Genomic DNA, 15,394 nt, shown 5'->3' on the forward strand with positions numbered 1-15,394 from the left:
ATAAAGATCAAATGGATAATTTTATTTGGATGGTTCATGGTTTTTTTCCACTCAGAATTGCTTATTAATGTGAATGAATACTGACCACAATATTAAGATTTGAGAGTTTTAATAGTAGCCTATTGAGATTTGATCCCTAAGGGTGGAGTGAGAAACTATAGGCTATAGCCTAGGTGCAAACCTGGAGAACAAAGAGGAGTGTCTGATAAAACTCTCACATGCACCACACACCTTAAAGACAAATATAGACAAGCATTTGCGTATCTGTTTCTATTGTAATACCTCCACTGCACACATGGATGACAGCTACCTAAAGATGAAGCCAAGTCATTATAACCTGAGCCAGCAGCAGTAGCGTGTAGAGACTGGTACCTGGAGGTGGCACTTTGGGTCCATTCATTTGGATGAAACCCGCCTACACTGGGATCTGGACCAATGCGCGACCCTTTAGCTCCACCACCATGGGACCTTAGTTGATGGCTTTTGGGTTTTATTTTTGACAGACAAGGTAGGCTACTGACGCCGACAGGCAGCAGAGGCGGCATTGATTTTTATTTTTATTTTTATTTTTTTAAATGTCATATTCGCGTGTGTTTTAATACTTGGTCATGGACCGACCCAGTCTTCGGAGACTATTTTCCGCTTGCGATGTGAACAAGTCCGGGAAGATCGAGTACGAGGACTTCACGGTTGTTTGCAGGGAGCTGAACGTCGCCGACACCGAGATCAAAACTCTGTTCGACAAGTTCGACGCGGACGAAGATGGATTCATCGACTTCAGCCAGTTTGCGTCAAGGTTTCACGACGTGTCCGAGACTCTGGACCTGGCGTCTTTCGGCGCTGCTGGTGGGTCGTCCCAAACCCAAGTCTGTTCGTGGGAAGAGTTTGTGAGCAGGATAGACGCGGAGGCTCTCCTGTCTGAGAGGTAAAAAAAAAAAAAATTACATCCGGCTACCTGCTGCTGCTGCTCCTCGTGTTGTGTTTACCAGGATCTAGCCAAACAAAGGTGACTGACTTAAACATTTTAACCGTCAGTTTAACACTGGCCAAGGGCTACGCTGGAAGCTCACTGGGTCGTTTTGTCTTCATTTTATCCACTGAAACGTGGATTTGTAACTTAATTTTCTAACTTTCGGAGAGTCTTTGTTGCTCACAAATCGGACACAGTTGAAGCCAATCCAAGTTTTAGAGCCCCTCAGCAGTTTAATCATACAGGTGTGACTGTATAGAAACTTAACATTAAATTTACTTTAAGTCGTAGCCTGATATTATAAGTATAAGTCATGTTAGTATCATAAATAAATCATGACAAAACACGTAGCCTAACTCGTTGCCTTTAATAGTCGCATCATGGTCTAATCCTACTCTCAGCAGGTGTAATGAATTAGCTCTGATGTCATAGGTAGCCTAATCAACAGGTGTGTTCCTATGTGTGCCCTCCCCATGGCAACTGAGCAAACCTGAACAAAACCGTGTCATGCTGATGAAAGCTCAGGAAAATGCTTTGTTAGTGGACATTCCGTCAAACTAAAACTTTTTTTAGGGAAATTGTGCTAAAATAGTATCACTATTGAGAGTAGGCTACTATAAAGTTGAATACCCCTTTTATGGTCTTCATAACCATTGGATTTATTGCGGCCTGTTGCAGTAGGCCTTGATTGTGTTAGATTTAGGTGTGCAATAAACTGTCAGTCAGGGTAGCTTATGTCATTTAGAAAGGTGTGCTTGTGTGTTTCTTGAAACAAGAATTGATGCAAAAAGGTAGCCTAATTGGTCTAAGTGATCAATAGTAGGGAGTGATTTGGTTTTTGGCAACTCTTCATTTTTGATGAGGGTTGTCCTGTTGTTTTGGCAGATCCGAATACTTCAGAAGGAGCATAGGCCTATAGTCACTGGTAGCCTACTTATTTAGGTATATTGACATCTAAAAAATGTTTTCTGTGTGTGAGCTCTGTGCTCGGTTGTTGGACCAAATGATGCCAAGGTATGTGACGTAGGGCCATTCAAGTTTGTTGATTATTTTATGTAATATTTTACTTATGCTGTTATGCCTAAAGGTTATGTATGTCTCATCAAAATTAACTTTAATTGCTGACATGTCACAATTAGTGCTTATTAAATGTTGTGGTGAAAACCTAAGAATTTCAAACATATGAGTGAGCGCCAGGAATAAAAATCAGTTTTGGGTGGGGTTTGACAGTGAGAAAACACCACTGACCTGTCCATTACTGTTCATGACTATTTGTTCTCCTCCTCCTGTAGTCTCAGGGAGCAGCTGGCTGATCTTTACCAGACTATTCACTCCTCTGCAAACATGACTCTGCTGCAGCAGTATGAGGAAATCATCCGCTCTCTGATCAGTCAAAGCCTGGACACCAGACTGGAGTGTGAACAGCTGGAGACCAGTTTGAAGCGGTACGCACAAACATCACAGTTTTCCTTTGCAGGGCCTATTACATTTCAGAACAACGTGTGACCTTTGAACTAGAAACAAAGCAGGGTGTTATTTAAACAATAAATAAAATCACATATCATGATGATGATGGACACTTTGTATATGTGGCTAAAATATGTATGAGAAGAGCAGTGACATTAATAACATATAAAAGTGAACGTGTAGAAGAAAAAAAGTGATGAAAACATCAGGTGAGTTTTCTTGTTTTCAGAATTTAATAAACAGTCATGATCATCCTTACTGAAACTAAACCAGTTGCAGATTTGTTTTGACTTGAGAGTTGTGGTGACCTGCTGCCCTCTTGTGGCTGTAAACCTCAGGCTTCTTTAAATCTAAAAGCACGACTACTACTATGTCAGCTGAGATAAACCACTCTATATACCCTCAAGATAAGCAGACTACATTATGTGTTCAGTTAATTGGTAGTCCATACTTAAAATGTCTTTACCCTCCTTAAAGCTCAGTTTTGGTCTCTCCACCAACTGCTAAGGAAATGCCTTTATCAGCTAATCACCCACTTTACTCTGTTTACCTGCCATTTGATGCCGGTGGGTATAGCCTAGTTGGCTTATCTGAGCATTTTGCTAAAAACAGCTTATTGTTCATGAGGTCATCTCAGAATTAAAACCCACACACAGGTTGAATATAAAAAAATATTACATTTTTAATATTGTATTTAACATTATGTTCACAAATATTGTCATAAATCACTCTGCAGTGGTTGGCAACTTGGCAGTGGACAACAGAAGATGTTGTCACCCTTTTAACAGTAGTTAATGACATTCAAGCTGAACAAGAGGGCCAGTAAATACTTATTGTAAAAGCTCTTGGCAATTTCCTTCTTAAATCCGTAAAGTGATCCCTCACATAGTACGTTGAATTAGCTGTTGAATCTTACCCATGGGAAAAGATTGTGTGTCTGAGATGTTTTTGTTTAGTGTTTAAGCCCTTACTGTGGTTCAGTAACTACATGGCATGAGAAAGGAGACATTCTTTATTCAAGGAAGTAGGAAGACTTAAATGTGCTGCCCCGCCTGTTCTTTTGCTCTCTTCACAAACTAGATTTTCCCATCTATTCTACCTTATCTCCACTAAACAGATCTGTTTTTTTTTTTACATTTCTATATAAAACCTTAACAAAACTAAAACTTGTGAGAGCCTTTATTGAGCAAAAATTCACTCAAAAGTTGTGGAATCTGCTTCTCAAAGTCTGTCCCTCCCCCGCCTCTGGTTGGTTCATGAGCTGTCTGACGAGAGCAGAGCAGCGTGTTTAGACTAAAATCAGTCTGGCACAAGTGACAGAGAGTTAGTGAATGGATTCTTGCGTTAATACCGACTAGATTAATCTCTAGCACTGCTCTGATTCTTTTTAAGGCGGCCTGCATCAACTTGAATGTACATTTCTGTTCAAACAGAGCTGAGGATATGAACAACAGTCAGCTGGCAGAACTAGAGGACGATATACAGCAACAACTTGCCAGAACAGAGGAGAGGGTGCGAGATGAGGTGAGTGGGATACCTGCAGGATTTATTGTGAACTGCTGCTCCTATGATTCACTCTAATGTTTAAAATAAAAAAATCCAAGTGAAATGTATCACGCCAGATGAATTGGCTGTTATAGGCAGCTGCATTTAATCAATAAACAGTGGACTGAGATATAGACTTAAAGAAAGTATTTTTATTTGATGGTGAAGTAAGCTTTTCTATATATTTCTTGTTTGGTCTTCTGAGCTACCTGCATATTTGTGGTGCAGCACACAGCAGCAGGTTACATGTCTCCTCACAAAGAGCCTCTGTTAAGTAAGATGAAAGCTGCTCTTCAAGGCCTGAGCTGGCCTCTTCACCGCTTTGGTTTCATATTTGTAGGAGAGTAAGAGAATCGAAGGAATTATGGCCTCCATGCAAAGGAAGCACGAGAATGAGGTTGCAGACCTGCATGCAACAGTGGAGCGACTGCTAAAGGTAAGGTTCACCACACAGATGTGCAAGAAGATGCCTAAAATGTTTTCTCACAACCTGGAAAGCCACAGTACCTGAAAGACAACACACAACCACTTGTTTGGTCAGCCTTGCCTTACTTCCTGGGAGGTGTTCTCTAAATGTTTCCCATTACTTTTAGGCAACCTATGAAAGAGAACCTATTAAGACCTAATATCTTGCCTCTGCATACAGTAGATCTGTTGTATATCAGGATTCAGCTGAGAGTCAGATGCATTTCAGATGTGTCTCCAGTGACCCCTCTTGACCAAATGTGGCTCCTGCACCTCTAATAGGTAGAAGAAAAATGCTAAACCGGAAAATGTACAGTAGTGGTAAAAGTGAGAGAACCGTATGACCGTTTGTATACTGAATGAATAGAAGTACAAAGTACAAAAAGAAAAAGATAAGAAACAGAAAGGTCACAATGCAGAGAGAAAGAAAGAATAGGAAAAACATGAACATGGAGGCTGTATGGGGGGACTGTTGTGCTTTGTGTTTACTCATTGTGAATGGAAAGCTCTGCTCTAACTACAGGTGCTTATACACCCAAGTGTGTTAAAGTGCAGTGAGACAGAAATTAGTTTGATATTCATATAAAAAAAGGTACAGGATAATATGTCTTCACTTCTGCTCGCAAATCTACCTCACCACACAATGTTTCACACACGTTTGTCTGTCCACTAGCTCCCATTTTTTAATGTGTAATATGTTTTACACATTGTGTGTTTTTTTAACACAGCATCAAGATATAATGGTATGGGAATTGAGCAAAACTAGATTTACAACAAAATTCAACTTTTTTGTCATGCCTGTACTGGCTATTTAGATTGGCATGTTTAGAAGGCAAGAACTGTGAATGGTCATCTTCAGTGATTTTTGTTTTCTCTAGCACATTCCCAACAAGAGTGACAGCTGCTGACAGTGAAAATCAGTGAGCTCCTCCTTTTCAGTAACACACATTTAGAAAGTCATTTCCACAGTAAACCTGCTTTGTATAACCAAGTGAATTAGAGAATATAAACACAAACAGCCAAGGATTGCACGACCATAGTCGTCTGTTTATTAAAAAGAAATGAAGCGGTGTCCTGTAGTTGTTTAGTGGTGGTACTGTATCTAGATGAAATCTAATTCTGTAATACAAGTCAGTATCTACCCAGGAAGCGACTGCAGTAGATCCAAAAATAAAATCCCACCTTGAGCATTTCTACCAACAGAAAAGATGTTCAATATCGGCAGTGTTTATTGTTGGAGAATGAAGCATCAAAAAAGAACTTGGTCAGTTTGCACTGTGTCTGTGAGGACTCTCAGTCGTCCAGGTTATTATGTCTTAAGGGCTTTACAAAGAAAAGCACTGATCAAAAAGGCTTCCTCAGTCTGATATATTTGTATTGGTATTTATGTGGGATGGAAAGTTGCAAGAGATTACAGCACACCGAGGCCAAGGATATGTCAGGTAATTTAGAAATGGTGTTGTTGGAGGACACTGACAAATTATTTTTTTTATTGTGAAATGCGCCACCCATCCACATTTTTCAGCCACAGTTATTTTTAAAAAGTTGATCATAGGGATTCTTATAAAAGCAATAATGGTTTGTGTTTTTCAAAAGAAGGCCCTGTTATTAAAAATTTTTTTTTTTAACTCTCAAATTGGCCCGAACACCTTGGATTTGTTGTGGGTATGATTTTATATTTTTGTTGGCCAATCCGAGAACTATTCTTCCACTGTGGCTTCCACTTTGAGTATCTACACTGCTAAACAAAATATTTGTAATAACTGTCTCCTCTCAAGAGCCAAGAGGACTCTGAATCCAACCATTCAAAGGAGGAGCTGCTCAAACTGAACAAACAAATCAGTGATCTCTCCCAGGTAAGTCATGTTGGAGGCGCTTGAATTAGATGAATGAGTCACATGTATGCTGTGTAGAACTGTTCCAGATCTTCATTAAATGTCCACACAGGAAAACGAGCAGCTGCGGGTCTCTCTGTTGCAAGCCGAGACAAACATTGCCATCCTGCACACAGAGCTGGACAAGCTGAAGAACATGTATGCAGATCAGAAAGCTCAACATGAAAGGTGGGGCACAGTGCTAATATCAAGCTCAGCTCACGTTTGATATATATGTAAAATATGATTAAGCATCCAACATGGTGTGTGTATGTGTTTACAGAGAAACAGATGATTTGAAGATGATGGTGACTGAATACCAGTCATACGCCAGTCAGATTCAGATCCTCCAGTAAGTATGTCTTTGACATAATAAACGTCTGGCTTGGATAATTAGCAAATGTTTTTTGGCGTCATAAAAAGCATGTTAGCAGAATTGGTTTACAAACTGTCGACTTTTTTGAGAAATTTGAAAAGTTGCTAATTACTGCTCCTTGTATTGAAGGCTTGGGGAATCAAAAACATATTTTCTCATTGACCTCAAGTAGCATCGAGCCAGACAAAGAGTTTAAGTTTTAATTGCTCAGGTTTTAAAGAGATGTCTCTGAGATTTCTGCTCCCACCAAAATACCACGGAGGTGAGCCGAAATTCGCTTGTGGGGTTCATTAAAAATAGGAAATTGCCACTGAAAGTTGCACTTAAAAGCAACGTCAGCAATATGTCTCTGCAGAGATTATGTGCACAGACCACACTGGGAGCTGTAACACATCTCTTTAACTCCCCATTTAACTTTTACAGATTCTATATAAATTTTGACATTTGATTTATAACACACTATAATGTATGATGTAAAAACTGTAACTACTCCCATGAGCACCAGTAAGTGGAGACAGTTGTAATAAAATATGTCTTCATAGCAGATATTATAATGGCCTCATACTGTGCCTCTTCACAGTCATAATGTGTTATGAATTATATATTAAATGTTGAAATAATGATTATAAAATATTTGTGTGAAATAACCCGATAACTTAATACCAGAAGTAATGTATTTGGTAGACTGTGCAGGTTATTTTCCATAAATAGTAGCATAATTAAGTTTAGAATAATGCTTTAAGTTTAACTGCACATCTTGTCTTGTATTTCCTTGAACCCATCGCTAGGGAAATGAATAAAAATCTGTATGACAGCAATGACGGGCTTCGCTCTGCGCTGGCAAGTGAAGTGGTTGCAGCTAAAAGAAGGGTGAGTCTGTTGTTTGCTGATGATATATTTCCTCATACCTACTGGCTCTACATCAGATAGAAGCTGACGGTAAATTGTTTTCACTAGTTGAGGTGTAAAAGTTTCCTGACTGACATTTTAAATCTGCTCAACAGCTGTCTCCTCAAAATGAAATTCCAGCCCGAAGGATGAAGCCCCTCAGACAGAGCACACTCGACCAATCCAGGTATATAAAGTTTTTTTTGAATCTGCAGATTGAGCTTGGTTGATGAAACTGTCACAGCTAAACCCAGTGTGCTTTTGTTGCAGCTCAGAGTTGGATCCCAGCAAAACCACTTACTCTCATGTGGCTTCCTGGGCCGATAGATACCTGGACAGTGGAGTCTCTGTGACGATGGACACAGCCGAGAGCTCAGCCAGTGATTATGACAGTGACGACAGCAGAGACTCAGTGGAAACGGTGCACCACAGTTACTCCTATGTCCCGTCTGATGTGGAGGTTTGAACACAACATTAGGTTGAAATGGGTCACATAATATCAATAAGCTGCTGAGCTCGCAGGACTCATCTGTTACAGATATCGGAGGTCAAATCAGAGGCTACCGTGTCGGTGGCTCCCAGCAGGGCGAGCTCCATTGCGTCATCCTTACGCAGACGTTTGTCTGCATTTTCAACAAAGGTAAAATAATTGAACCTTTTAATGTATAACACCCCATTGTAAGTATTAACTAGGTCACCAAAAACTGACAAATCATCTAAATATCACAGAAACAGGCGTTTATCAGGGCTTATAAATGTTGATAGTTTTCCTGCAGAAATAGAAGTAAATTAAACTTTGAAAGTTAATGCAAACACTTCCTACAGGCGTCCCAACTATTATTTATTTACTTGGAAACTCTCTGTCTGTACAAAGGCCATGTTGGAACAAACTTACCACACCCTGTGATGCATCATTAGCACAATACTGTTCTGCAGGAAGTAGTACAGTGTATTGCTATCAAAATGGTGAGGAGTAGGCCATTAACAAAGGAAGACAAACTGGTTGTTCAGGGGTTGATGTACTGTAACAGTTGGCTGTAGCATGAAATAATGAGCCAAAACATGAGAAGCAAAGCTCCAGTTATCTAAATTCCAGTTAGAGCTGAAAAATTGGGCTGGACAGTAGTGTATATAAAACGTAAAGTAACTGAAATAACATTACATGTTGAAATAGTTATATTAAAGCTTTAAAAATTAAATAGTCTTAATATGTACTATAAGCATTTTCAGTTTCAACCATATCAAGGTGACTAGACATCTTGTCCTAATGATAACATATTTAATGTTACCAGATGAATATGATTTATCTTGTTAGAGTCAAACAATAATTTCCGAGGTCAGAAACCAAGGAAGATCCAAATCGTGAAATACTAACGCTACGGATGATATCAAACATGAAGAAGTCCCACATATACTGAGTCTGTGTCCTTTTATGCAGCCATTAGAGACGGACATATATGAAGGCGAGGAACCTGCTCCAATGTACCGCCTGGTTTTAGCCGGAGACGCTGGATCTGGAAAGTCCAGCTTCATGCTGAGACTGACGCTCAACGAGTTCAGAGGAGACATTCAGACAACGCTGGGTGGGTGCCATGGCAAATATGTCACATTTAGTAAACCCCTGACACATTCTTGATTTCAGACTTTTAAATCTGCTTTTTCTTTCTCAGGAGTCGACTTCCAAATGAAGAGGATGCTGGTGGATGGAGAGAAGACCAGCTTGCAAATATGGGACACAGCTGGGCAGGAGAGGTACTGCACTGATTCAGTGTTTCTCAAGGAAGTAGCGCCTGGGAAATCTTGTTGCTGTCAATTAACAATGTGCCATGTTGGAATTTTACTAGACTAAAAATAGGGTTATATTTGTACCATAGGTTCCGCAGTATTGCTAGGTCTTATTTCCGTAAAGCTCATGGCGTCCTGTTGCTCTACGACGTCACTTCAGAAAGCAGCTTCCTCAACATCAGGGAGTGGGTGGATCAGATTCAGGTGTGTGGAAAACTGAGTGAGACATAAGTGGCATTGAATGACCTCGCCAAAAAGGAAGTATATATTTCACAGTGTGCTTTGTTCCTCTACAGGATTCAGCGGATGAGAAAATCCCCATGTGTGTTATTGGAAACAAGGTGGACCTCAGAGAGCAGCTAGCAGAGGGAAGCTGTGTGAGCAGTTTGCACGGAGAGAAGTTGGCCAAGGTGTGTAACTTTTCATTCCATCTGATGGAAAAGTGTTTATACAGATGCCTGGCCTCCCAGGCATCTAAATAAACTGACTGCGCTCAGGTATGTTAATACTTTCCTCATAGGCATACGGCGCCTTGTTCTGTGAAACAAGTGCCAAAGAAGGAACCAATGTCGTTGAGGCTGTGCTTCATCTAGCGAGGTAGGAGGCCACAGAGACAGAGAGAGGGGGATAGAGTGTAAAGTGTTTTTCCTTCACAACCCATGGCAACACTCAACCCGTTTTTCCATTTTCCACAGAGAAGTAAAGAAAAATGTCAAACTGAGGCGGCAGTCAGATTCTCAGGTCAGACTGAGTCCAACAAACCCAAAGAAGACACTGAACAACTGCTGCGGACTGAGTCAGTAGATACAACAGAGCAATGAAGGACAAGAAGTGTTTTAAATTTATGATGAAGAACCAAATAATCTGTTTTAACTTTAAAAAGTATTTAAATCTGAAGGTTTAAATATATTCTCATAAATGTTACTTGTTTTATCAAAATGAAGGATTATTTTACTGGAAAATTGCACTTTGTACACTATGTAATCTTTTTCTTTGTAATTTTATGATGAATCAAATTATTTTTAATTAATTAAATATACTTAATTAATGCATTTTTGCCTTTGAGATGAAATGTCTTCGACAGACATATTTGGTTCTTGGGTAATCAAGAGAAAAACAGTATATTCAAGTTTTGAAACCTTTTTTTATTTTAGCATCAATGTCAGAGACATTACAGTGCAGGTTTGTTTAACACTTTTATTTACTGAAGCAGAATTTCACAGATTTATGATGCTTAAAGTATTACTTGTTTACTAAAATAACCTTTTTGTGGTTTGGTTACAGACTTTACAAAAGTGCCATAGATGTTCTTATTAGAGTATCTGTGACGCCAGGACATTTTCCAAGACCTATTTTTTTATGACAAAAAGAAATGCAATCCCATTTCCAAATAAAACAGAAATAACTGGAAAGGTTACCGTAAGAAACCTCTGTTGAATCGATCAGCAAAAATCTCTGCTGCTAATGTGAATCACCCGTTACTGTACTACTCTTCATTTCATATATACTGCATATTTTTAATTGACGACAAATTCCTACCAATGTCAAAACTCGCAAACATACAAGTTCAGGCTGAGGTGCTGTAGCGATGCGTACCTCCCCATGAACTCACTGTAGAAAACACTTAAAACAAAATGACTAAAGAGGCCTGGAGACCAAACTTAACTCCTTCAGGTGACAAAGATGGCGATGATGTTTAAAGTGCACCAGCAGAAGATTTCAGTGTCTCGCAGTCATAATCACTGACGTCACTAAGCTTCCCAAGGCCACCACCAGAGCGCCGAGTATAAACTTCCAGGAAATTCCCTAAAACACCACAGCAAAGACACACAGTCAAAATCCACTCTGCTGACCGTTAGAAAAACATATACTACATACTTGTGATATTCCTGTTTTGGCTTACAGATGGTTTCTTCTTTGAAGGGATCAGAAAAGGTGCAATATTGTCTCCAAGCACCTCTGCAGGTTTGGGTTTCCATTCCTGGGTCTCTTTGCCTCCCGATTGTCTTTTGACGAGCTTAGATAACTCAACGTGAATTGCCTAAAGAAAAGGGGGGTGAAAAAAAATGCAAATGCACCAGATCAGATTTCTCTATATCTGATGTTGAGAGGAAAGTAAAGTTGCAGTACTAAAAACATCCAGCAGGTGAGAGCAGAGGTCTGAAATGCAAAGCCTAAGAAAGCTTAAATGACCAAGGCTTCAAAGAAACCAAAACTTGATCATGATGTTGTTTTTTTAATTTTCCTTATAAAATTCAAAAAAATGTTAATTCAAAAAACTTTACACCCTTTTTTGTAAATGCCTTCATTAGCTTCATAATTGGAGATTTTCATAAGAAACAATTGCAGCTCATAACCACATGTGCATTGTCTTTCCAGTGATCGTCTACAGACTGCAGTACAATAACTTTCTCACAGAGCAGCTAAATCAGGCTTCTCCAGTGTATTTTATCCAGTGCTGAGACAAGGGTGTAATTACCAAAGCAGTAGATATTTTAGTTTTGTCTAGACAGGACCAGTCGTATGTGTGGCAGTGTGCCCTATAGGTCAGGTCATTGTAACTCTGGGACCAGTCTGTTGTAAACAGATGAATGGATTCTTCACGTCGTCTTACTCAAACCCACCCTGCTGTGTGTCAAAAAACGAAACTGAATTAAAGTTTCTCAGCTGAGATTATTGTTTGTTTTTGTAGCAAATACACTTCTCTTGACCAGTTATCTTAATTACACAGTGTGGAAAGTCTCCACTGTGGCTGGAAAGCACCACTAAGTTTCTTTCTTACCTTCGCCCAACTAGTTTTACGGCGCACGACCCGACCGTCCTCACAGTGACAAAATTCAGTGCATGCATGTGTTTTTACCAGGTTTGCTGGACAACTCTGAACAGTGTGGCCACATCTGTAGACTGCCAGATGTGCATTTTGCCAGATCCTCTGTGGAGGATTTGGCAGATTAGACAAACCACACAAACAAGACGGGACAGGCCTTCAGAAGTACGGAAAGTAGTTCAGCGGGATTTTCTTCAGGCTAATGTGTGAACGGCTGTGTGTGTGTGTGTAAACTTGAAACTTTCATACTAAATATGAGGGGGTTTTGTTTGCAACAAGACCACAGCTTCCCAGAAACTATTTTTCTTTTAAATGACAAGATGAAAGGAAAATAGGCAGCTGGGTGTGGATGAGAAGAACTGAGTAGTGTGAGGATAATGAGGTGGAACCTTAAGTTCACTCCATTCAACTCAATTTCGAGATTGAGATTTGATCATAACTGAGGCCAGTGTGTCTGAATCAGACCCACAGTCTGTTAACAGACATGAACTAGTGCAGGTATCAATTATTTATTTTTATTTATTTTAGTTTTTATCGACTTTGTTGATCCCACTAATCTTCCTTTTTTGCTACTGTTAAGGTTGGTACATGTATTTCTGGTTTTGAGTGACATGTCTCAACTATAAAATCAAATTGCCATGAAATTTGATTCAGACAGCCGTGACGCCTTCATGATGAACAGTATTTATAACTTTATTAGTATAATTAAATGACTAAACTTCACCAGGAAATTGTTGCTTGCGACATGTTGAAATATAGTAAATTAAATCTTTTTTTTTTTTTTTTTTACATCTGCTGGTTCATTGTTGACTAAAGTGTTTGAATAATGACAGATGAGTCACAGTCCAGCCATGCCAAGTTAAAATTCTTCTTTCTTTCTTTTTTAATTTGCTGTAACCTTTTGTTGTCATGTATTTCAGAGCACAGATGTGATTCACCATTTTTTTTTTATTTGTATTGATTGGTTGATTGAGATAATGGTGGCATAATTTTAGAATGACCTTTCCTTTGTGTATATGAGGGATGGATGGGATTCACAGGCAGACGTGGAAGAAATATGGGGACTGGGATGGACCAGCTCATCCACAAAATCTCACCTTGGTGGCCGGCTCCAGTTTCAAGGCCTTTTTTAGCACCTCCATCGCCTCTTTGTATTCACCCTTGTCTGACAGGAGCTGAAAGAGATTAGAGGACCTACAGTGTGAGCAGTGCTGGAGGGCCCATAAATCAAAACAGGCTGCAAACAGGCAGCTATTTTTTCCTCTAAAATAATTAGATATAATCCCATATTAAACAAATTCATCTTCCTTCCAGGAACTCTCCCTGCAATAATTATTTATGGCTTGATAGAGATCCAATGAGATGCTCTACAGTGTATGTTGTCTCTCAATAATAGCACCACAGGATGAGCCCTCACCTTTCCTGCCCTGAAAAGGGCCTTGACGTTGTTCGGCTCGAGGGTGAGGACGTCCCGGCTGCTGTGTAGCGCCTCGTCGAACTGCTCCAGTTTGAGCTGAGCGGTTGCCAGGTTGTTCAAACATTTAACCCGGTAGTCTTGCACCTCTTCCTCCTCTGCTACCACGCCACCATCGCTACCATCTGTACAGAGACAAAGCCACACAGCTGATCACATTATGACCTGTCACGGACATTTGAACAGCAAAACACCTATAAACAAAGGTTAGGCACTGATGAACTATCTAATTGGAGAGAGAACTTTAAATACAATAGATGTACTTACAAAAAGAAACTCCCATTGGGTGTCATTATAAAGTTAGCTCACCTTCTGTTTTTCTATTCAGCTGAGTATTGTATTACTGTCCCCGCTCTGACTGCTAGATGGTTTCATCATTAGACCCATCTATGTCCAGCTGAATACACTGTTGGGCCAAGTAAGAAGCACTTTTATTCTTGGCCCTGAGCATGATGGGTAATAAATATCAGCAGCTTAGGGACAACATCTGTAGGGGTTCATGTCATGACTTAATTTTTCAGATTTACGATTGAATTCCAAAAGCAGATTCCAGTAAGGACGTTGTCCCAACTTGGATTATTTAAAGCGGTATCAAGTGTTTTTTTTTTATTGTCACTTGGGGGAAGCGGAACAACATGTAATCACAACACTGACATATTATTATCACTATATAAGATTGTGGCAAACGTTTGCACACACCCAAGGTGTTTATGGCTTCCTGATATTGTCTCTCACACTTAAAGGGAAATATCAGGTTTGTCACTGACTGTCTGACTTTAATTTGGTGCTTGGTGGTCGTACGGTGGCTATTTCAACAGATTTTATCATTATTACCACTACAGCAACCAGTCTCGCTTGTCAACTATTGCTTGACCCGACCTGTTGCAGAAGATGGCCGCCCACCCTTAGTCTAGTTCTGTTGGACGTTCCTTTGTGTTAAAATGAAACTTTTCCTCTCCACTGGCATCAAGTGCTCATGCTTGTGGTGGAAGCTGTTGGGTGTCTCTCTGTAATAGCGTAAGGTCTTGACTTTACTCTATAGAGTGCCTCAAGATAACACATGATTTGATTTGGTGCTATATAATAAAACTGAATTGAATTCTCAGCTGTAAACATCTGCTGCAGCAGCTGGAAGCAAGGATGACGAGACTGAGTTTGTGAGGCAGAAAACAACAACAGCTTAAAAACGGTAGCAAAGCTACGTAAGTCAGTTAGTAAAAGATTGTGTGTGTGTGTGGTTGTGGGGGTGGGGGGGCATTAACACACATGGCCATTTTTGATATATAAAAATTTTGACAAGTGCAGCTTTAATTTCTTGAGTCTGCAGATGTCTGAGTCTGTTGCCTTCTCATTTTTATAAGCAAAGAACATTGTTCATTTGGGATGTCATGTAGCTGTGATAGCAAAGGTGTGATTTATCACACTAATTTTGTCCCTTTAAAGTTTTTGTGATAATTGAAGTCATTATTCATGACTGGCATTTTAATGTTTTTAGAACTTTTTTTTCTTTACAACTCCACAATCTTGGTATTTCCAAAACTACAGCTAAGATTCCTTGGTTTCTTGTTTCTTCTTTTGATTCTTCCTTTCTTAATCCCTACTTAATCTCATTTACTTACTTCCATCAAGAAAACGTATCTGTAAACTTCTCATTGAAAACCTGCATACAGTGTTTGTGAGGGTTCATGTTTACTTGCATGTGGTTGCTGCTTAACTGATTAGA

The 15,394-nt window shown here is 39.6% G+C and overlaps 2 protein-coding genes across 2 annotated transcripts in view; one reads left to right on the forward strand and one right to left on the reverse strand.

Moving 5' to 3' along the window:
* Positions 1-608: 608 nt before the first annotated feature.
* Positions 609-10,354, forward strand: rasef2 (RAS and EF-hand domain containing 2; the record flags this gene model as incomplete). Its single annotated transcript, XM_083973045.1, has 17 exons — positions 609-925; positions 2,263-2,415; positions 3,871-3,961; positions 4,323-4,418; positions 6,226-6,303; positions 6,395-6,510; positions 6,605-6,673; positions 7,486-7,567; positions 7,702-7,772; positions 7,856-8,045; positions 8,124-8,225; positions 9,024-9,168; positions 9,256-9,337; positions 9,460-9,574; positions 9,667-9,780; positions 9,891-9,967; positions 10,066-10,354. 17 exons carry the CDS (start codon positions 609-611, stop codon positions 10,172-10,174), a joined length of 2,007 nt encoding a protein of 668 aa, XP_083829171.1. The 3' UTR covers positions 10,175-10,354.
* A 302-nt stretch (positions 10,355-10,656) lies between these two features.
* The window catches only part of fkbp16 (FKBP prolyl isomerase 16), a 28,901-nt gene continuing 24,163 nt past the window's right edge, over positions 10,657-15,394 (reverse strand). Inside the window, exons 6-9 of the mRNA XM_083973763.1 lie at positions 13,615-13,796; positions 13,295-13,372; positions 11,274-11,411; positions 10,657-11,176 (exon numbers count right to left, since the gene is read on the reverse strand). Of these exons, the coding sequence (XP_083829889.1) occupies positions 11,090-11,176; positions 11,274-11,411; positions 13,295-13,372; positions 13,615-13,796 (485 nt within the window). The 3' untranslated portion in view covers positions 10,657-11,089. The remainder of the gene's footprint in view (positions 11,177-11,273; positions 11,412-13,294; positions 13,373-13,614; positions 13,797-15,394) is intronic.

The sequence above is a fragment of the Trachurus trachurus genome (assembly GCF_905171665.1).
Source record: "Trachurus trachurus genome assembly, chromosome: 6".
NCBI classification, from domain to species: domain Eukaryota; kingdom Metazoa; phylum Chordata; class Actinopteri; order Carangiformes; family Carangidae; genus Trachurus; species Trachurus trachurus.